Below are 23,387 nucleotides of genomic sequence, written 5' to 3' on the forward strand. Positions count from 1 at the left end.
GGGGGGGGCTGGTATGCAGTTCTGCAGCCAAGGGGGATGCATGTTCTGAGAACCTGTGGGGTACAGGGGGCAGAACATGGACTTTAATCTATGCCAGGAACTCCTAAACAGTTTAACAGTCCCCCACTTGCTGCTGCTACTACCACTTTTTTTCTGCTCTGGCCATTCCTCTTAAAGTAGCAGCAATGAGAGCAGCAGCAGCAGACTTTTCTAAAGGTCCCAGTATGGCTAAGCCAGGATGCAGACTGCTAGGATGCAGACTCCGTGAGGATGGGGGGTGATTTCAGTGCCTGGGCCAGGTACTCCTCTCACCCACCCCTACTTCATGTAATGAAATGCCTAGAAGGGCACAAATAACTAGGCCTGGCCTTGTGCTATCAGAACCCAGATCCTTACTTTTACACATCAGTAAACAGCATCCAGCAGTAGAGAAGAAAACCATGGATAAAGAGGTCTTTTATCTCTAAGATGTTAAGACTCCTAGCGACCTGCCAGTAGCAGCTGTGACCCAATACTTACAGCCCTCATTGTATAGAAAGTGTCTAAAATTAACAAAAAAAGTGCTCAACCATTGTCTGAATGCCCCCACCCTGAACCAATGAATCTTGATCTTAGAGCATGTTGTACAGTGCTGAGAGGGGCTGGGGGATATGAGAGGTTATGCGTAGGAAGAAGAGGGCAACCCCTTAGTTGTAGTTTAGGACCTGTGGTTTTTAGGATATAGGTCTGACTAATCACTTATTTAGGAATCACAAATGATTTTTCTCTGTTGGAACAAGCATGCCTGGTGATTTATCATCTTCCACACAACAAGTTGGTTAGCAACAGGACCTGAAAGTTTAATATTGTAAAACAAGGGTGTCAAATGTATAGCCTGAGCTAGGAGTGGGTTTGGCCTGCCAATGAATTCAGGGCCCCAGGGGCCTGGTGGCCATGGCCATTGGTGGCATACAAACATAAAAACTGCCGTTTACTGGGTAAGAGCATAGGTCCATCTTTCCCAGTATCCAGCATCACATTGGAAAGAACGGATACTGAAAGGGAGAGTGAACTGGGTATGACCAAAGTTTCTTCCCTTGTTCCTCTCCCATTTGCAACCCCAAGCACTTAAGGTCCAGGAAGTTATGATTCAGTGGCCATACTCCTAACTCCCATGTTTAAAAGGTAAATGATACCCCTTTCCGCCAGGAATCTGTCCAACTCCTTTTTTAATCTGGTTAAGAAGGTCAGCTTCCACATCTTTTGGCAATGAGTTTCACACTTTAATTACATCTTGTGTGAAAAAAAGAACTTTGTTTGTTAGTTTTTAACTTGCTGCTTACTAGTATAATTTTATGACCTTTAGTTCTTGTATTGTGAGACAAAGACAATAATGAATCCCTATTTATTTTCTCTTCACCACTTAAAATCTTACCCTGTCCCTCCTCAGAGCTATGCTGACATAACCTTGATTAAGTGGCTGCTTCACTCACTACCACTACCAAGTGGCTGCTTGCCCTTCTACTTCCTGCTCCACTGCTGCTGCACCAGCCCCATGCCAGATCTGCTGCCATCGCACGATGGATCCACTGTTACCACTACTGCCCTGAGCCTCATGTCAGATCTTAATGCTGTTGCCACCACCCAATATCGGATCCACTGCTGAGGCCCCCAATGCGGTCACCCCAGATGCAGCCTGGAAGGGGCTCCGTGTTCTAGAGTTTAACACCCCTATTTGTGAAAGGGAAGACCATTCAGTTTCCACGACTTGTCACCAGCATCCACTGCAGAAAAATGAGATGCAAGATTTCACTGGTGGATATCTAGTCTAAAGGTGAAGGCAAGTTCTGAAGTCTCTACTGACTGCTGTAAAAAGGGAAGACCATTCAGTTTTTTGTGATGTATCACTGCAAATAAAGGTAAAAAAGGCCAGCTCCCAGCAGCAAATGAGACCCAGGATTTCATTGGTGAACCTTTTGTATAAAGGTGAAGGCAAGTCCTTAAGTCTTCACTGACTGACCTTTATATTTCCACTGTGGAATGTAGAGCGGGGGTTCAGTAGGACACTGAACCCTAGAATAGGGCTTGGGTAGCTGTCTGTTGCATTACTAGTTACACAATCATAGCCTTGTAAAAAGCCAATACGAGTTCAATGAGGGAACTGAAAGATGGATACAGATTATTCCACTGCAGTTTTACATCACTAAAGTTTAAATCTGTCCTACCTGTTTATTATGCATTGGCTTGAATGTCCTGATCAAGGACAGCTGGGCTAATGGGGTTAGAATTAATAAGGCTAAGAGTTTCAACTGTCCCATAATCCAAGATCAGTTGGTTCTCTAATGAGCAGCTGGCTTCCTATAAAATATATGGGACATATTGAGAAAAAAAAAATATTCTCTCTTTAAATTTTAAGGAGTTTACTAATCCTGTTTTCAGGCTAAGGGACTCTATGGAAGCATGTTATCAGGACCTGGCTCTTAATCTCGAATTGGATTTAAGATTCCTGCAACAATCTGTGATAATATGGGTCTCTATTAACTGTTTTTTATTCTGGGGGTATTGGGAGTTATTGTTCTGGATTCTGAGAAAATAAAGCACTGTCCTGTCATTGTTTCTTAAAAAAGAGCAGTAATACTTCTGTTCAAGATTCTCTGAGTAATACTTTATTATACTTTAATACTTTAGTATTATACTTTATAATATTTTATTTCTTAAATAGCAGAAATAGTTTATTTCTTAAATAGCAGGCATGGAAACTTTGAACTACATCTGAGTTAAACTTTCTTTTTCAGTGAAATGAACTATGCAATTTACTGGGCATTGCAGAGTCTAGCACCTTAAAGAGAAACTTGTTATTGAGGCTGTATCATTTACCAGAAAGAAAGGGTTGCAACAGGCAAAGATGACAGTACTTAGTAGGCCTGTGCGAAGCGGCTAGTATTCGCCTTGGATTCAGATTCAGCCGATTCAGGGGACAGTGATTCAATCTGGCGATTCGAATAACTGTCCCAAATCAATTCAGTCGAATCTGATTTAGAGAGTCGACTGCTGCCGACTCTGTGAATCTCCAAATCAGCCAGGCCCATTCCCCCATCCCAGCAATGGCTGACCCACCCAACCCAGCTCCCGGCACTTTCGGAAAAAAAAGCTCACCAGGTGCTGCCAGGTGGGGGGGCAATCCCCACTGCCCTACACTGCATGGGGGGCTCTGCCATGAGCCCCCTGCCCCCCCTCACTCTCCCAACTCTTGCACGGGTGCCCCGCCTGGGCCAGGTCCGTCCCTTTAATAAAAAAAGAAAAGCCCCACACTCACTGTTCCTGCTGGCGGAGGCAATCCGCGCTGCCCTGCACTATGTTGGGGGCTCTACATGAGCCCCCCGAAGCCCCAAGGCCACTACAGGAGCAGGAGAATCCCGGGGCTTTTCTCCATTTTTTTTGTTCCTTAAAGGGCCAAAGTTATCCCGGGTGGGGCAGCCATAGGGGGGCTGGGGGAGTCGCCTGGTGACCACCAGGGTTTTTCTTTAAAGCACTGGGAGCTGTGGCAGGCAGGGGATAGGGGCTGGCAGGGGTCCCCCCCCATGGTCTCCTCCCCCACCCCTTACAAAGCAGCACGGAGTCCCTGTGCAGCCACTGGGGACTGCCCGAATCATCAAAGCTCTCCGAATCTTCAGATTCGGAGAGCTTTGAATCGATTTGGACCTTTTAATTGGTCCCCTGATTCAATTCAAATTCAGAGATTTGGCCACCGAATTGAGTCGAATCTCCTCCGAATTGAACCACCACCCAAAGCTTTGCATAGCCCTAGTACTTTACTATCTGACTTTGTAAATGTTTACTGGTATAAAATAAAGAAGGAGAAATTTTATTATCCTTCTATCTATATATTCAAGCAGATAGCGATTGGAAAGATGATTTATGTGGGACTGAAAGGGACTAAACTTACAGTCACTCACTGCTGAAAATCAAAGCAGAACTGCGACAATGTCAATACTGCCAACTGGAGCATGCCTAGTAGGGGTGTGCGAAACAGGTCACATTCAATTCAGATTTGGCCTGACTTGGGGGGACAGAGATTCGATTTGTTGATTCAGATTACTGTCCTGATTCAATTCGGCCAAATCTGAAGATTCGATGCAGATTCGAAGAATCAATGATTTGGCCAAAGACACTGTTTTAAATGTTTTTTCTAAATACCTCAAGGTACCAGGAGAGGCTCATAAACACGCAGATGGTGGGGGGAGATGGAGTTTCCCACAGGAGTGTGGGGGGTCCCCCATATGCTCAGCAGTGGACCAGAAGTGGACTGGAAATCATTGGTGATCAGCCGGAAGGACCCCAGGTGCCCCTCCAGGCCCATGAGGCACCAGTCACCGAGTCAGGGGAGGGTCCCCCGCGTGCTCCTCAGTGGACTGGAAGTGCTTCTAGTTCATTTCTGGGTCCACCGCCAAACGCACTGGGGACACCCTGCACTCCTGAGGGACACTATCTGCCCCAGCATCTAAGCATTCATGAGCTGCCTGGTACCTTGAGGTATGTAGAAAAAACATTTAAAGCTTTGTCTATGTCCGAATCACAGAATCTCTCTGAATTGATTTGGACGGTTCTGATTTGATTCGGAGAGTTTAATGGGTATCCTGATTTGATTCAGATTAGGAGATTCGGCCACCGAATCAGGCTGAATCGAATCAGCTGCCGAAGCTTCGCACAGCTCTAACATCTAGCGCCCTGTCTGCTGATCATGGTTTGCTTGCTCTTGAGAAAACCCACTTACTCCCACTTTGATGTGCCAAACCTGGAAATATGTCAGGGATGCCCCACTGGGGACAATGTCTCTCCCACATAGTTTCTCTCTAGATCTCTGTCTCCAACATGCGTGAGAGCAGCTACAGTGGATATTCCCAAAGTGGCTTTCCAGACACATTTCCAGAGGCATGCAAGTGGAGGCAGGTGGGGACAGGGTGGAGCCTTAAATGGGCATCTCTAGCAGCAACAGAGATGTGCAAACATTTCCTTACTGTCCAAAGCTACCATCTATCAATTATTTAAAGTGCCTTTCAACTATCATACAAACTGTACTGTGTTCAGTTCTGGGCACTCACTTCAGGAAGGATGTAGATAAACTTGAAAGGATGCAGAGAAGGGCCACCTGGATGATCAGGGGCCTGGAGGATAGGTCCTGTGAGGAGAGACTCTGGGAACTGGGTTTGTTCAGTCTGAGCAAGAGAAGATTGAGAGGTGACCTGATAACCACCTACAAGTATGTTAAGGGTGAACACCAAGATCTAGGGGAGCAATTCTTCAGAAAGGCACCTCCAGGGAGAATGAGGACCAACGGACACAAGATAATTGAGGGAAGATTTAGGTTGGACATTAGGAAAAACTTCTTTTCTGTAAGGGTATCTAGAATATGGAACTCACTCCCAGCAGGAGTGGTGCAGTCACCATCCTTGGAGATGTTCAAAAGGAGGCTTGACAAGCACTTCATTGAGCTCGTTTGAGTCCAATAACCTCCTGCCCATGGCAGGGAACTGGACTTGATGATCTTATAGGTCCCTTCTGGTCCTTTGATTATATGATTCTATACTGTAAAGACTTAGATACATATATTTAAATTCAGCAAGTAGTCCTAATGCACTTAGATTATTCACTAAAGAACAAAAACTGTCAAAACTGCTAGTCCAGGAGCCACAGGGACAGTAGTCATTTATGGATCATAATATATATCTATATCTATATAGATAACCATTATAGTAATGCATTCTAGTCCAAGAAAAGAGAAAGAGAAAATAAAATCTATTTTTCTTGAACCTTCACTGATATAAGTCCCCAGCATACCTTGTATTTGTTGAGCATTATATGCGAGTATTGCATGACAGACAAACATGCCATCTGGCCACACGTTAAAATTACCACAGGATATTTCCATGCCACAAAGAAGTTGTTTTTTCAATGAGTAGCAATGTGGTTTGTGTCGTTTTTATCCAGAGATAAATTACTCTAATGTCTGGCATGTTATGAACTGTCAAACAATACTTGCATAAAATGTGTGACAAATGTAATGTCTTCCAGAGGACTTTAATATACAATGTGTGTGTTAGGTTATTAATGGCTACAAGGAAGCCATACCCAACTTATGCAGTTAAAAGCATGTTAAAAAAAAAAAAAAAAAAAAACTTGATAATTTTTTTTTTCTTTTTACATAGAGCAGTTGGGAGCTGCAATCTGAACATCACAGAGTATCGCACGTGGTTAAGTGTTAGCGTGATCAGAGCATAAAATATTGCAAATAAATAAGTGAAATTCAAAACAATCAATTCAGAAACTATTCTTTTGCTTAAGGAAACCCAAGAAATTCAGGGATGAGGAAAAAAAGCCCAACATATTTTTAAATATATGTTTTTAAAATCAATAGAAAAAAATAACCCTATTTAGAAAATATCAGTAAGTAATATAAAAGTTAGAAAATCTCCATGTGGTTGGAGAGGGAATGGCTAATGGCCATTCTGTAGCATGGCATGATTGTTAAAGCGCTGTGCTGAGAGCTCAGGGAAATGCATGTTCAACCCTTCTATAGATGAGGGGGCTTAGAACTCGGGTCTCCTACTTCTTGGGCAAGTGGCCTAACCACTTAACTACTGAGACTAAAACGTGGGAGGGTCACACACTAGGTTTTATCTAGGTACAATTTGGTTCTGTCCAGTTACAATGTTGTGACTTCCACGCATGTATTTGGTGTGTGTACATAACTGCATACCTGCACAGCCAGCATGTAGTCTACTGCTCACTAATACATATGTATGCTTCCACAGCCACTTTACATAGCTAACAGAATTGCAAATCATGCATTAACACCAAAAAAATATCATTTTGTAGATAGCAAACTGCTATTTAGACAAACAAAGGAATCTACCCTAAATCTTTACTATTATTTTAGAAAGATAAAATCTCCCCTTCCTTGAACTATTTTTAATTTAATAAAGTAATTTTCAGTGGAGAATTGTTATTTTTATCTGTACTGTGTTCTGAGTTTGTTGTTGTAGAGCAGGGGTCAGCAACCTTTTCAGGCTGTAGGCTGGAGTATCCCAGTTTGGGTTAGAGAAGGACAGGTACTAGGACCCAGCCACTACTGTGGCACAGGAAAGCGCCTGTCACTGTCACTTTTCCCTGTGCCAGCATAGGGTGAGCTCTTGCAGTTGGCATTCCCACCCATGAGAGCAGGTGGAAGTGACTGTTACCGACTCTCCCTGCTACTGAAACTCCACGTCTGTGGTCCAGATCAAAGGATTCTGTAGTGCCAAAAGTTGTTGATCCCTGTTACAGAAAATACTGAACTGCAAAGTGTCAGGTACATGAAAAAACAACATTAAACAGTTTACACCAAGATAAGTATGTTAGCAACAAAAGGAAGATCAGGGATAGTGTGGGTCCCTTAATGAATAGCAGAGGCAACCTAGTGACAGATGGTGTGGAAAAGGCTAAAGTACTCAATACTTTTTTTACCTCAGTCTTCACAGGCAAGGTCAACTCCCAGACTACTGCACCTGGCAGTGAGCAGCCACAGTGGCACAAGAACAGGTTAGGGACCATAGAGAAAAGCTTGCTGTGTGCAAGTCCATGGAGCCAGACGCAATGCACCAGAGGGTGTTGAGAGATTTGGCTGATACAATTGCAGAGCCACTGGCCATTATTTTTGAAAACTCATGCAGATCAGGAGAGGACCTGGACAGCCGGAAAAGGGCAAATAAAGCATCCATCTCAAAGAAAGGGAACAAGGAGGATCCGGGAAACTAAAAACCAGTCAGCATCACCTCAATCCCTGGAAAAATCATGGAGCAAGTCCTCAAGCAATCCATTTCAAAACACTTGGAGGAGGAGGAGGAGGAGGAGGAGGAGGAGAGGCTGACTGAATTGGGCTTATTTAGTCTGGAGAAGAGAAGACTGAGGGGGGGATTTAATAACAGCCTTCAACTGCCTGAAGGGGGGTTACAAAGAGGGTAGACTTAAACTGTTCTCAGATAACAAAAGAAGGAACAATGGTCTCAAGTTGAAGCAAGGGAAATTTAGGTTAGATATCCGGAAGAACTTTCCCACCAGTAGGGTAATAAAATACTGGAACAGGTTACCTAGAGAGGTGGTGGAAGCTCCATCCTTGGAGGTTTTTAAGACCCAGCTAAACAAAGCCTTGGCTGGGATGATAAAGTTGGGGATGGTCCTGCTTTGAGCAGGGGATTGGACTAGATGACCTCATGGGGTCCCTTCCAGCCTTAATTTTCTATGATTCTAAGTATTCAGAGCACACATGCATCCGAAGAACTAACACCTAGTTCTCCTGTAAACATCTGTGACAAAGAAATGAAAACAATGCAAATTTGCTTTGCAGTACTGTCTCAGAATAGATTTTCAGTGCTAGTCACAAAGGTTTGGCAAGTTTTTTATCATATATAGTATATAAAAATGCACAATGTGTGTGTCACATTGTAACAGCTGAAAAAAAAACACTACTCTATTAGTGTAGTATTAAAAGTATGCATGTATGTGTACCAGAAGTTATTTTTTCCTCAAAAGTGGAAGAAATATAATCCCAACAACACTAGCTTATATCTTAGATAAAGAGTCTTCTATTTTCTGCCATGTCTCTGTCTTTCCACAATCAAACATATAGTTAAAGTTTGTTTTGGGGATATTACAAACCTCTGTTCCATCAAGTACATTATGAATAGGATGAAGTAGGGCATCTGTCACTTCACTAGTATATAAACATTCTCTAGCACATTCTGTTTGGTCACACAGAACTTGTAGCACCTCCGTAACAAGGCCAGCAGGAGAATAGTCACCTGACAAAAACAAGAAATATCACCTTTTCAATATAAAAGTGATCACTAATATATCAATACACATTTATCTAGGTGCTTACATGAATTGTCCCTTATTGGGCACTGTACAATGAAAGAAGGTAAGAAACAAAAAAATGTTGCACAATTAACCTATCCAAATGAAGTGGTCAAATACAAAACTTACTAAAATTCTCTCCTTTACACGCAGCCTTAAAATAAAATGATTAAGTAAAAAAGGTAATATTACCTGTGTGCACAGTCAGAGTTGTCTTTGGACAAGTTGGAGAGCAATAAATAAGTCGAATAAACAATACCAACAAGTCTGTTACAGATATAAAGTCTGCAAAAAAAAAACACAAGGAAGAAAAGATAACTCTAAATAAAAGCTCTCTGTAAATAAAATAAAATGTATATTTTTCTGCTTTTATTGTGATTACCAGTATTATCTACAGAAGCCAGATTATAATAATATTGGACTGTAGCTACATATCGGCCAACTGCTTTGCCAAGCTACTTCAAGATCCTCTAATAAAGCTTGGTCCTGCTCCCAACAAAGTCAACCGGAGTTTTACAAATTCTTTCAAGAAGGAAGCTGCCTATAATTTGAAATGTATGAACACTTGGGCATAAACTACAGCTAGACATAGCTAAAATAAGTTATAAAAGCAATTTCCTGTACATTTTTCTATATGAATATAGATTAAACATCATAATTCGACCTTTCTTCATAGAGCTATTCCTCCATGAATACTTTCACTACAAAGGCAATAATAGAAACCTAACAGAATATTGATGACAAAAGTATTAAGATCTGTGCTCAATTTTCACTGTTATCTTTTATCAAAGATTCCCATTACAAGATGCTGAACAGGAACATTCTCCTAGAACATCTACTATATTTGAAAATATAAATACTGCCATCAGACCACTTGCTTTTGCCTCCTGTTTCCCTTACCTTTTCTGTTTTCCAGCTGAACAGGAAATAAGTTTCTGCCTTGTTTATATATCAACAATCTTCCTAAGAGGCACAGTGAATGAACAAAATAGATGTACTGTAATTCTTGTCCTGTGTAGAAAGTCTTCTGTTTATTGCCTTAAAAAAAAAAAATGACTGTGTATTTTAATTTGTTTACATTTTACATTATGTTCCTGCCTACTACATATTTCCGTTTGAATAAGCTCCAACAAAAATGTTACAGTATATACGTAAAGGAAATTGCACAGACAACGTAAATAAGCAACCACTGTTAAAAATTATTTTTTGCATTGTTTGTGAAAAAAGAATATATACCTATTTCAAAAGCTTATGTATAGAGATGCTATGGGTAAAAACAGTGGGTGGTATATTCTTATTTTGCCAGGAGATGCTTAGATACCACAGTAAAAAGGTGTAATATAAGAATCTAGATATTTTAAAAATCTAAAAAAGGGTATGAGTAATGCAATGAATGAAAAATTAAATACTTACTATACTGCTGGGGAAAAGCATTAACCCTTGAAGTTCCATCAACTGCTGACTCCCATGATTCAAAGTAATAAATACACTGTTGAACAGCTGCATTAATCTGGAAGAAGTGGGGAAAAACATAACACACTAAAGCTTCTAGTATTTCACAATAACATGTTATTTTTCAGATCTCAGCATCATGAACCCCACTTAACTTTGGGGTGTTCATGGGATGTTATGTAGGTTTTCTTATGTTTCTTTTACGGATGGTGGAGGATTGTGGGCTTAACTCCAAGACAGGCAGGTGGGCGAGGAACTGGCTGCAGGATAAGACTTAGAGAGTTCAAGTGAACGGATCTGTGTCATCCTGGCGAGAAGTGGGCAGCGGTGTCCCGCAGGGGTTGGTGCTTGGTCCAGTACTTTTCGACATCTTTTTTAACAATTTGGATGTGGGGGTGAAGAGCTCACTGGCCAAGCTCGCGGACGACACCAAGTTATGGGGAAGCGTGGTCAAGCTTGAAGATAAAGTTACAGGCGGACCTAGACAGGCTACCAAGTTGGGCAGATCAGAGCCTGATGAAGTTCAACATCAAGAAATGTAAAGTGCTCCACCTCGGGGCGAACAACCCCCAACGAGGCTACAGGTTTAGTGGCAACAAACTGACTAGCACCACGAATGAAAGGGGCCTGGGGGTAATAATAAACCACAGTCTGAATATGAGCTAGCAATGCAATGAAGTAGCCAGTAGGGCATATAATACTCTGTTATACATCAATTGATGCATCTCCAGCACAACCGAGGTGATTCTTCTGCTCTACTCAGCACCGTTGAGACCACAGCTGGCGTACTTCATCCAGCTCTGGGCACCACACTGTAACAAGGATGTGAACAAGCTTGAGAGAGTCCAAAGAGCCACCCATATAATCAGAGTCTTAAAATGCAAGCCATATGAGAAAAGGCTAAGGGATCTGGGACTCTTCAACCTAAGGAAAAGAAGGCTGAGAGGGGACCTAGTAGAAGCTTACCGCTACACTAGGGGAGTACATCAAGGGCTCAGTGAGCAACTGCTCACCAGGGCACCCGAGGGAAAAACTAGGAATAATGGCCACAAACTCCTGGAAGATCAATTCAGGCTCAACATTAGGAAAAACTTCTTTACAGTCAGGGTGTCCAGACTGTGAAATAAGCTCCCTCCAGAGGCAGTGCAATCACCTACCCCGGAAATCTTCAAAAGGAGATTAGACAGTCACCTTGTTGGGGTCACCTGACCCCCAGTTATCTTTCCTGCTTGGTGCAGGGTGCTGGACCTGATGAGCTTCCAAGGTCTCTTCTAGCCTTACAATCTATGAATCTATGATATGATGTATCATTTTGCCACTCCCAAACACAGGTAGAAGAAGCTATTATTGGGATGGTCATCCAAAGTTGTATCCCTCATTACAGGCAGACAGGTTGTAGCCATATTGGTCTATAGGTAAAAAGAATCGGCACTTGCAGTAGAGGTGGTATCTTTTATTAGATCAAAAAGAATTATTTTTGCAAATATTTACATTTGCAAGCTTTTGGGCGCACACACCCTTCTTCAGACACAGGAGAATGCAAAGGCTGTAAAATTTCTCCTAGGTGGAAATGAAAATTCATATCTCACAGGAGAGCGAAGGTGTTGTAAGATATCTTGGTTGACTCACCTGTGAAATATGAATCTTCATTTGCACCTAGGAGGAATTTTACAGTCTTTGCATTCTCCTATGCCTGAAGAAGGGTGTGTGCTCCCAAAAGCTTGCAAATAAAGAAATTTTAGTTGGTCTAATAAAATATATCACCTCTACCATGCTGCCTGTAATGAGAAATTCAACCCCTCAACAGAGAAGGCATCTCAGAGTAATGGGTCATTGGACAGAGGAATTCCAATTGCCCTGACAGGAAAAAAGATACCTAGAGGATTCTGAGATTGTGAGCAAATAAGACAATGCTGACAGAAGTACTAGTTGCTGGCTGGAAGGTACATGGGGGCTGTCTAGCAGTCATCATCTCTGAATTACCCCAGGATAGGGCAGAGTCCAAGTCCCTGTTGACTAAGGCTAGCAGGATCAGCAGAAAGGATGATCCTTGGAAATACCGGTCCTTGGGAAAAAAAAATGATCATCATAAGCCACAGATACATGAGCATCTAGAGCAGTGCTTTCTAATTTTTTTCCACAGTATAGCCCCATTTTCCTCAGCATAACCCCATTTCCTCAGGATGGCCCCTCACTCCCAACCCAGATCCCTGTTTATTGCAACCCCATCCACTGATGTTGTGATCCCATTTGAGGTCACGACCCACAGTTTGGGAACCACTGACCTAGAGGATTATTCTGAGAAGAAATACAGAGGTACTGTATAGGTACTTATGAAAGCTAAGATAGCATGTTCCTCAAATAGCAATAAACAACAAAAAACAAGTAGTGAGTACAATACAAGCTTAAATGTAAACTTACCAGAAGTTTATATTTCTTTTCAAGGAGTCGAAGCACCACAGTTCTGCTATAATATGCATGCTAAAAATTACAAGATAAAATTACAAACAAAAAATTAAAAGATAGAAACACCAAGCTTACACTTTTCAATACAAATCACTGAGCTTCTTTTGAAAACAAAAATCATAGTTCAGTTCTCCAATTTTATTCCAAGAACTACAGCATATAATTAAATATACAATATATTTAATTCTTACTCATGTTAATCAGTGTTGCATTCCAGTATGTTTTTCTATTTGCACTGCATTAAGCTAGCAGTAACAATGAGAGATTTACAATGAAATTACAATTGCTTTAGAATGAAAATACGCACAACATGCAGTTCCACATGTAACAAGGTATCAAATCACTAACTACTCCTAGATGACGGGCCACATTTTCAGATGTACTGTGAATTGTGAAGGGAAAAAAAAAGAACAAAACAGATCTTTCCTGTTTTTCTACTGATCAGGTAATTCCAATATATATAGAAACCTCCATCACACTTTAAAAGAAGCTATTACATAGCCTCCCATTTGTTGTTTCATCTCCAAACATGCCTGAGACTACTGTCATATACATTTCCCCATCTTTTTTATACTTTTCTCCTGTCAGCTTTAGATATCATTTGGTAGTATTACTAAATATCTACTTTATTTTATAAGAAGCACCTTGCTCTTTGACTCAAAAAATCTTTAGCAGCTGTAGACGACATTGTCTATTGACTATTATGTTTATTATCATAATTACAATCCATAAAACATACTCTGGACCAGGGGCAGGCAAAACATAGCCCATGGGCCAGGTCTGGCCAGCCAGACCATTGTACCTATCCTGCGGGGCCCCTCAAAAATTTAGAAAATTAATACATCTGCCCCTGGCTGCCTGTCAAAGTTGACAGGAGCCAGGAGCAGTAGAAACCAGGGGAAGCTGCTGGCTGGATCAAGTGGCTTTAGAAGCAAGGCCCAGCTGCCCCGTCCCTGCACCCCCAGCCAAAAGCCCTGTGCCAAGCAGAGGGTTCTAACCTGAGACCCTGGGGCTGTTCCTGCCTCCCTGCACTGGTGGAAAATTCAGATAAGCGGGGGGAGGCATGGGAGGACTGCGGGCAAATCACCCCAATTCTCAGGGTCGGGGCAAGCCAGCTGGTGTGGTCCCAGCACTTAAGCCGGGAGCCACATGGTGCCAGAGCAGCCAATGGGCAGTGGAGAGGAGCAGCAGCAGCCACAGGCAAGGAATTGCTGAACGTGGCAGCAGGCAGGGGGGCAGTGAGTAGGTGCGTAGAGCTCAGTGACAGCGAGGTAGAAGCATGGGGTCCATGCCAGTGCACCGGGCCAAGGCCAGCAGAGGCCCAGAGCGGGCGGCAGGAGCACAGGGCTGAGTTGGCAGGGGCTCCAGAGCTGGGCTAGCTCCCCCTCTCCCTGCTGATGGAGCCTGGCCTGGCTCCAGAGCCCCTGCCGGACCCTGCTCCGTGCTCCTGCCACCCCACTCTGGGCCCTGCCAGCACTGTCCCTGGCACACTGGTGTGGCCTCATGCTCCTGCTACGCTCGCTGCCACTTCTCCCTGCCTGCCGCAACCATTTATCTGCTGCCACCACTCACCTCCACCCCTCTGCCGGTGGCTCTGACACCTCGTGGTTTCTGGCTGCAGCGCCAGGCTGCGGAATGCAGCAGTAGCCATCCTGGCCTCTGCAATTCTCGGCTGGCTCTGTGCAGTGCTGGCTGGGCTGGTTTAGCTCCTGCTGCAATACTGTGCAGCTGAGACGTGGTACCGGAGCAACGAGCTGTCGGGGAGGGAACAGGGAAGTGACAGAAAGGCAGGTACCCTAGGGCCAGAAGCAGCAGAAGTGCAGAGCCCAGGCTTAGAGGAGCGTTGCGGGGTGCTCTGCCTGCCACAGGGGGAATGTGGGCAAGTCTTCCTCCTCCACACATGCCACATCCCTCGCTAGCCACCCTCCCCCCACACACTCACAGCCCCCTACTAACTCCATACCCACCCGTACCATAGCCGTACACACACCCACATGCTCCCCCACCCCATATATACACGCCCCCCAAAAGCCCCCCACACACCTACACCCTCCCTCACACACCCACAAACTTATAGCCACCCACCCACACGCCCCTACAATATACATAACTAAGATGTCATTTTAAGCTATTGTGCAATCACCTCTGGGTACACTACACAAACATGTAAATCAAGACAAAAAGATTTTTCTGAAATCAAAGTAATGAATGTTGTAGTAAATATTTGATTTTTAGAATATAATTTGGTATTTTTCTGGTTCCGAGATAGCAAACCGTTGCTTAAAAGTGGTACTTTTGGGGAGCAAGGGAAGGGACTTCTGGTGGCAAAGGTTTGGGGCTAGGGGTGGGACTTCCAGTTCCAAGATGGTGACTAGGAGGTGGGTCACCTGTCAAGGGGCAGATATACCCTTGCAGTCCTCAATGACTTGCCAAAACTCAGTAAGCGACCCTCTGCCCAAAATAATTGCCCTCTCCTGCTCTGGACTAATCATCCATCTTAATCTTTATGCATTAAACCCTTTAAAATACCAAAAAGCAGATCCTTCAAATCTCCCTTACCATCCATTTTTTAAACCAAACAGCTTTGATATCAAGCATAGCCAGAAAGTATACTGGATCCAAAAGCTCTAGAGAGACAAGGCAGTTTTGCTCATGTCTTATTGACAACAGCGATAAGGTACTCTCCACTATTTCCTCCATATACCTGAAGATATGGTTAGAAAGAAAAAACAAACAAGTATTAAACTGGATTAAAAATTATACTAGTATCTTTCAGAATTAATCTTATAAGACTGGACATCTTTTTTAATTAAAATGAATATATTTACTGTAAACAAACTGAACTGCATTTAATTTGTATTTTTTTTTTAAGTATTTCAACCCTTGTTGTTTCTTGTGAAAAAAATATTGTGCATATTTTACATATCTTCTCAAAGGATACCATAACACTGCAACAGTGGGAGCTTTCTTCTTGCCAGCTCATGGGAAACCTGGGACAGGGCTCTCCCTGCACTGGAAATAAGGTACAACGGGATCTAACATGCGATCCCATAATCATGCCTCCTGCCACGCACATGTGGCATGGCAGGAGGCACAACTGTGTGGATAGTGCATTAGATCATATCACACCTTACCTGTATGCTTAGAGAGGCCCATAGTGTGCTAGCATTCTGTGCTGAAAGGGAGCAGTGGTTGTATAGTTCATGTCAACCTGCAGACTGAAAGATAGTAGGGGCAAAGGCTAAAAGAAACAGAGGACTAAAAACAAGAAGCTGAAACAGCTATGGGTAATTGAGGAAAAATGGGACTTTATGATTATAAAATCATAGGGTAGCAAAACCCAAAACTGAATATATGAAAAATGCATTTAGTTTTGGTGCTACTTGCATAAATGAGGTCAGCAGAAAGGGTGAATGGCACAGTAACCCTTGACTGACACAGAGAAAAGAGTAAGTCTGCACCAAATGAATTGAAAAAAAACAAAGTCTCTTTCTCAGTTAAATGTATACTGAGAATTGCACACCTTACATCTAGAAGGGACTATTATAATAATCTAGGATGATCCCCTGTATAACACAGACTTCAGAATTCCACAAAATAGTTTCCGCATTGAGCACACAACTATTCAATGAATAAATCTGCTGTAGTAATCTCCACGTGATCTATCAATTTGAGTCCAGATCAAAGCGACCCTACAGGGATTATGCAGGGATTAGCAAAAGATATCTATACACCAGGGCTGCAGTTATTAATTCAATTTATGGGCAGCATCTCTCTTAAATTTAACTTTTTCTACAAGGCTTTTTAATTACTTTTTCAATTATTTTTAATTAACAGGGGAAGTAGTGGACCACTGTTCAAGTGTTAGAGTAGTTTTGTAATCCAGCTTTCAGAACATGACATACAGATTTGAATAAGACAAAAGATGAGAATGTGGAAATTACTGAGCGACAGCTTACCTATGGTTTAACCCATCTGCTCTATCCTGGGGTAAGTAGAAGCTAAATCACAACAGTGCAGCAATTATTTAATTCAGGGATAACTGCCTGTAACAGGGAACCCTAGCCCTGTTACCAGAAGACAGGTCGGCACCTTTAAGATCAGGACTTTCTGGGCACAGCACGCTGGTAAGGTAGTAGTTAAAAGTTGAACCAGGCCAGTTGGTCAGGTGATTGAAAGCGGGCAGGCCAGGACTATAAAAACCCTGGGGTGGGCAGCAGTTGGGGGCCTGGCAGCCGTTGGGGGCCTGGCAGCCAAACAAGAAGGTGTGTGAGAGAGAGCTCCACAGAGAGGCTGGGTAAGTGGTCCAGAGGCTGAAGGAACTACTGAGGAACCTGGAGAAGTAGCTGCAACCCCAGAGGAAGGACACTAGCTGATGGTGGGGAGCAGAAGCATGACCCCTGAGTAAATGTAAGCTGGCGTGCTGCCTTCTTTGATCATATTCTTTGGTGGTAGTCATAGACTGTGGACAGACTGTTTATGGGTATTTTTTGAATAACAATGGCAGTCTCAGCAAGGCTAGTGGAGAAGGAGGAGGCCTCATTTGGACCCCACTACACCGTGGGGACCTAGTGCCCATGTGAGCACATGATCTGGGGTGTACTGACCCCAGTGCCAGAGGAGGCACAGTATTTGGGGTACATAGGCCCTGACACCAGTGTGGGCGCAGGATTTTGGGGGGTACAGACCCCGGCGCCAGAGAGTGCAATCCTAAAAGGTCAGGGTGGTCTGGTACCCCTGAGATACAGCTTTGTTTTTGTTTTTTTTTGTGGACTGGGACAGCATAGGTTGGGGCTGTTCCCCGGCCTTGAACTTGCAACCCCTTGACTGTGGGACCAGTGGCCAGCCCTCTGAGCCAGGGAGGCTGGCTCCAGACTGGAGCAGAAAGGAGGGCCACAAGCTTCAAGACAAGGAAAAGGGCTAGAGCCTCAGAGTCAAACCCTGTTAGGTGCATTTAGACAGGGAGGCCTAGCTAGAGAAAGGCAAGGGTCAAGGCCCATGGAGGTGGAAGATCCCAACATACAAAATATAATAGTCTCCTGCTTACAAAAACATCAGTATAACAATTTTCCATCAAGACGTGGCAGAAAAGTAGAGCACGGGACACAAGAAACCTTAAAGGGGACTCCAAGGGCACCCCATGTAGGGCACAGATAACAGGGAAGATGGTGCTGGGGAAGGCAACCTGTTATACTGCCCCAGTTTATCTTCAAATTACTTCAAGGCAGAGCAAATGAACTAACATACATCAAGCTCCCTTTCACTTTTAACACAGTATAATTTGTCTGCCCATTCCCTCAGCCACTCCCTATCTCCCTGACAAACACAATTGTATACACATTACTAGTATTTTGATAAATGCTATGCCTTTAATGATAACATTAAAAAATCATCTTAGAAAAAACTGGTCCATTATACAAGGTAACATACTTTTCTGGATGACGTATCCAAAAAGATGGAGCCTCTTTCTGGTATTCATTTAAAAGACGCACCTGTGAACATAAGAGTTACAATAAAAAAAGGTAAATAATACATATTTCAATAGCAACTATAAAGGTTATAAAAATGAAAATAAAATAGAAAGCTAATGTGTACCTTTTTAAGTAAACGAATTATGTCTGGATTAGTTACATCTATACCAGCTGAAATAGTATGAACATGATTTTCTCTAGAAAGAAAGTACAACTCTAAATGTTTTGCTGAAAGAAAAAAAAAAGGAAATTCCCACAATATTACTATTAGCCAGTTAAGAATCTTGTTTGTTTGTTTTTTAAAGATAAATTTTAATTTTAATTATTACCTGACTGCTAACAAGTTAATGAAACAAACAAAAAAAAAAACCCTCTTAATATGTACTTACCTAAACTTGTGTAGACTTCCCTTGTCATACTAAGTGGACATGATGAAAAGCCCTTCGCATAGAATCTCAAAATTTTGTCCTAGGATAAACCAATAAAAGAAATAATTTTAGTGTTTTACACTGAAATGTTTTCTTATACAGTACAAAATATGATGTAACAGTTAAACTTTAATACGTGTTTAATTAATAATCCCTATACCAAAGAAGGGGAATCTACACCAATGTACCAACTACCACATTAGTCTCATTGGTCATCCAAGAAAGGTGCTTCTTAGAACAATACTAACCAGGTTCAAGCTGCAAATTGAGATTGTGTTAGCAGAGAATAAACTGGATTTAGATCTGGAAGAAGAACCAGAGAACAGATATTCAAATTCAGAATCAGGTGAGAAAAGTACCATGACCACCAAAAAGAACTCCATCATAATTTCATAGACTTTAAAATAAAGTTTTTGACAGGATGTAGTGAAAAGCACTTTAGCTGACCATGAAGAAGCATAACATCAGTCCCACACTGATAAGTCTTATAGAAGAACTCTACAACAACACAAATAGTAGAGTCCTGCTTTACAACAACGCTGTGGAGTGGTTTACAACATCAGTAGGAGTACGCCAAGGACGTCTTATCACATCATGTTTACTTAATTTATACCTCGAACAAATCATGTCAGATGCTTAGAGAACTTCACTGGAAGTGTCAGTTTGGATGACGAGAAATTAACAACTTTTGTTTTGCTGATGGCATTAATCAAGTAGCTGGAACTACAGAAGAGCATAAGAAAATAACAGAAAGGCTGCATAAGATTACAAAGAGACATGGAATGGAAATTGGTGTGGAGAAGAGCAAAATAAGGATAACATCAGCCAGTAGCAACGAACATGCATCAGTAAACATTGGTAATGAGAAGCTAGAAAAAATAACACACTTTAAATGCCTTCAAGCAAGCATCACAGAAGATGCTACATAAGAAAAAGAAGTAAAAATAAGAATAACCATCCCCACTGGACAACTAGCAAAACTGAAGAAAATCTGGACAAGCAGCAACATAACAATGAAAACAAGTTTCCACCTACTCTGAAGCTATTCTGGGAGATCCCCAGAAACCCCAGATCCTCCCCCCCTCCAACATGAAGTAATTTAATTAACAGGGGTTCACCAATACAGATTTTTTGGGCCAATACCGATGGCCGATTTTTAACGAGCCATATCGGCCATTACTGATATGCAGCCTGGCAGCTTGGAGAGCAGCGTCCAGCTGGTAAGTCTGTTGTGGAGCAAGAGGGGAGGGAAGGGGTGTGGGGGGAGGCACTGCACAGCCAGGGGCAGGGGATGGAGATGTAAACAGGTTGTACTGTTCCCAGTCATAATCTCAATCTCCCAGATTGCTTTCAATAGTCACTCGGAGATAGATGCCAATTCCAGTAGACTTCCAGCCGATCCGGGAGGGTTAGCAACCCTACCTGCTACAGAGGTGGGCAAAATACAGCCCATGGGCAGAATCTGGCCTACCAAATACTTTCATCCAGCCCATGATGCCCCTCAATGAATTGCTCCTTACCCAGTCCTTCCGCCCACAAGGGTGGGAGCAAGGCACATACCCTATTGTGCCTCACTCCCACCCTGTAGGCAGAAGGACACTGCAGGGCGAGCCTTCATCTTCTAGGCAAGGCTGCTAGGGCCTAGGAGACCTGCTCTGCTGCCATGGTCTCCTACTGGCTCTGAGCAGCAGGTAGGAAAGCAGCAGGGGCAGGGCTGAAGCTGGACTGGAGCACGGCCCTGGGGCTGGCAGTAACGTAGAGCTCAGCTGGGGGGGGGGGGGGGGGACCCACCCACACACTCCCCCCATGGTACACAGCCCTGGCAGGCAGTGGCAGCAGCAGAAAGTGGGGTGCCCACACTCCACCATACAGATGCACACACACATCCACACCCCACCATATACCCCCCCAACAATATACATGACTAAGCATATAAATGAGCTATTATGCAATCACTTCTATCATAATAAAATTAAGATATGTTATGGTAGGTATTCAAGTGACAAGAAGTCAGCAGATATGAACCCTCACTCAGTTATAAGAAGACAGATGCAATGATTTGGACATTTAACAAGAAGGCCTGGCACCCTTACCAATAGCATCCTGCAGGTTGCTGTGGAAGGAAGAAGAAGAGGAAGACCTAGGACAATCTGGACCACCAACATCAAAGACTAGACGGGATTAAAACTGACTGATTCTACATGGACTGCAAAAGACCGGGAAGAATGGAGGAGAGTTACTGCTACAACAAAGGTAGCCCAAAAGTCAGTGCAGCCTCAGGACTGACTTGACTAAAAATTATTCCATGTTATATTTAGCATTGCCTTTTATTTATATTACCTAATAAATGTGCCCTGTATTTTACAAGAATACAAAATAGATTTGTGGCCCTAAAAACTTAGACCCTAAAACCAGGCAGAGAGACTATACTTTTACTGGTATAAGTGATCAGAAACTGGGCTATAGCTGTAACAGAACAGATGTTTAGCACACACAGACTGCTTTAAAAATGGTGGAACTTGGTCTAAGAGTTATCCTGCTCCCCAACCCCTCAAAAAGGCAAATGTGCATTCTGTTCGTTACCAGTCTAAACTATGATGCTTACAGAAAACCACACAACTTAGATTGATTCTGCCTCAGAGTTTTTGAATGTCTGTACCTAGCCTAAAAGGAATAGTGTCCCTGTTTTGCAATTCACTTCACCAAACCACAGCCCCACTGATCTATGCAAATGCAGGATCTACATTAACAGGTTTTTAATACTGGCTTCTGATTATTTGATATCAGTAAAATGCAAACAACTCCCCAAATACCACCACCAAATAGGCACAAGAGGATAAATAAATGATATAACTGGAAGCAGCTATAACTCCTTTGGTTTTTGCAAATTAGAGGGACACTGTATGAAAAAAAACTGCATTTATACAGTTGTTTTCCCCTCAGGAAAGTGCCCCATAGATAAAGCCAAAACAAACAAAAACAGACTGGGTTTTTTTTAATCCACCTCATATGCATCACAATTATGCATCAAAACTCACACTTAAAAGAGTTTTGTAACTCATCCAAAGTTTAAGGGAAATTACTAGAGCAGTTCGCATCAAGTAAATACTAGAAGTAAAATATATAGAAAGATTTAACAGTTGCAAAAGTCCATATGCATACATGCATGCAGAGAGCAATAATTATTTCCTTTGGAACTCTGGGAGATAGTTTAAAAAAAAAAAGAACACCCCTCCCCCCCCCACAAGTGCTTTAAAAATAACTATTTTGTTTAATTTCAATGACTAACAATTTGGAGAGGGGAAGTCTTTGTTAAAGATGCATTCATGCCCCCCCTTTAGTGTGTACTTTATTATATTTGGAGAATTTTCTAGGAAAACGGGCGGGGGGGGAAGAAATAAGTTTAAAGTAAGAACAAGCGGGAAAAAAAGTTTAAAAAGTAAAAATAAATTTGTATTCCTTATACAAAAAAGGAAGAAAATGAAAAAAGTTAACTGGGATTAAAACAGCTTTCTCAGTTACGTTCCACACCACTGTGGGCATGTCTACACAAGACAATGAGCAGTAGACTAACTGTACTGCGCATTAGCACATCATGACAAATGCTGTGCTAATGCACAGCAGAATTAAATCTATTGCGCCTTAAACATTATGAAAATACCATGTGCCACCACCACTGCACAGTAGTGCCAACCAGGGTGGATAAAAATCAGCTATTTTCTTAATTTAAAAAAAGGATTATTTTTACTTAAATCAGATTTTTTTAATTTAATCATACTTTTGATTTTTCTGTTAAGATGCTTTTAAAAAATAAAGCTATATAAAAGATAATTTTAATTTAAGATAAATTAAAGCTCAAACATATCACAGAATTGGGATTATTCTAATTTTATGCTATTTGAGACCATATATTCATGTAACCTTTTTAGAAAAGTGTTATAAATAGGTCACAACAGGCCATGGACTATATTAGGGGCCCAATCTTATGGAGTCCCCAGAGGCTCCTCTATAGATTAAAAATTAAAGAAAACCATACTACCCAATGGAACTTGGTGCTCACTCAGTCTAGAAGATCCCATTAAGCATCTCTGTGATGCTTAGTTTCAGTTCTCAAACTGTGGATTTGTGTCTCAAGATAACATCCTTGTTAACAGCAGTATATGGAGATAAGAGATAACAGACCTGATTACCTACCCATCAGCCCTACCGTCTACACAGAGTCAAGACCTTGTCTCTCTCTAAAAAGTGCAAAGTTTCAAGGTAAATGAACAGAGGCTTGTTGGGGGTGGAGTAGATCTGGGCAAAGAAGAGGAGTCTGAAGATGAATACAAGGAGGGAGAGGCAGTAGGAACATTTGCATTTTGAGCAAAATAGCTTCTCCATTGATTTGAAATCTAGTGAGGGGATGGGATGGTAGAAGGGAAAATCATGGCAGCAGGCTCGCCAGGCCATAAGAGAGACCCTGTTTGGAAATATTTTAATTAAGTTCCTCCACCTGTGGGTAAGACAGGCATGTGTGCAAAATGCAAACAGTGCAACAAAGAAATGCAAGGACTGGCTCTCTGAATGACACATCATGAGAAGTGCTCCTTCTCAGGAGGACGCTGCTTTGAAGATGATGAACGGAACATCTGAACATGCAGCCAGTGAACTGGGGCAGCAAACAGAGCAAACAGTTTGCAGGCAGTTCGCTCCCCCC

General features: G+C 42.4%; 1 protein-coding gene across 1 annotated transcript in view; it reads right to left on the reverse strand.

Moving 5' to 3' along the window:
- The window catches only part of TBC1D32 (TBC1 domain family member 32), a 170,900-nt gene that overhangs the window by 118,654 nt on the left and 28,859 nt on the right, over positions 1–23,387 (reverse strand). Inside the window, exons 7-15 of the mRNA XM_025208839.1 lie at positions 18,650–18,728; positions 18,385–18,488; positions 18,220–18,281; positions 15,349–15,493; positions 12,745–12,804; positions 10,285–10,381; positions 9,772–9,909; positions 9,064–9,156; positions 8,674–8,816 (exon numbers count right to left, since the gene is read on the reverse strand). Of these exons, the coding sequence (XP_025064624.1) occupies positions 8,674–8,816; positions 9,064–9,156; positions 9,772–9,909; positions 10,285–10,381; positions 12,745–12,804; positions 15,349–15,493; positions 18,220–18,281; positions 18,385–18,488; positions 18,650–18,728 (921 nt within the window). The remainder of the gene's footprint in view (positions 1–8,673; positions 8,817–9,063; positions 9,157–9,771; positions 9,910–10,284; positions 10,382–12,744; positions 12,805–15,348; positions 15,494–18,219; positions 18,282–18,384; positions 18,489–18,649; positions 18,729–23,387) is intronic.

The sequence above is a fragment of the Alligator sinensis genome, unplaced genomic scaffold, assembly GCF_000455745.1.
Source record: "Alligator sinensis unplaced genomic scaffold, ASM45574v1 scaffold808_1, whole genome shotgun sequence".
NCBI lineage: Eukaryota > Metazoa > Chordata > Crocodylia > Alligatoridae > Alligator > Alligator sinensis.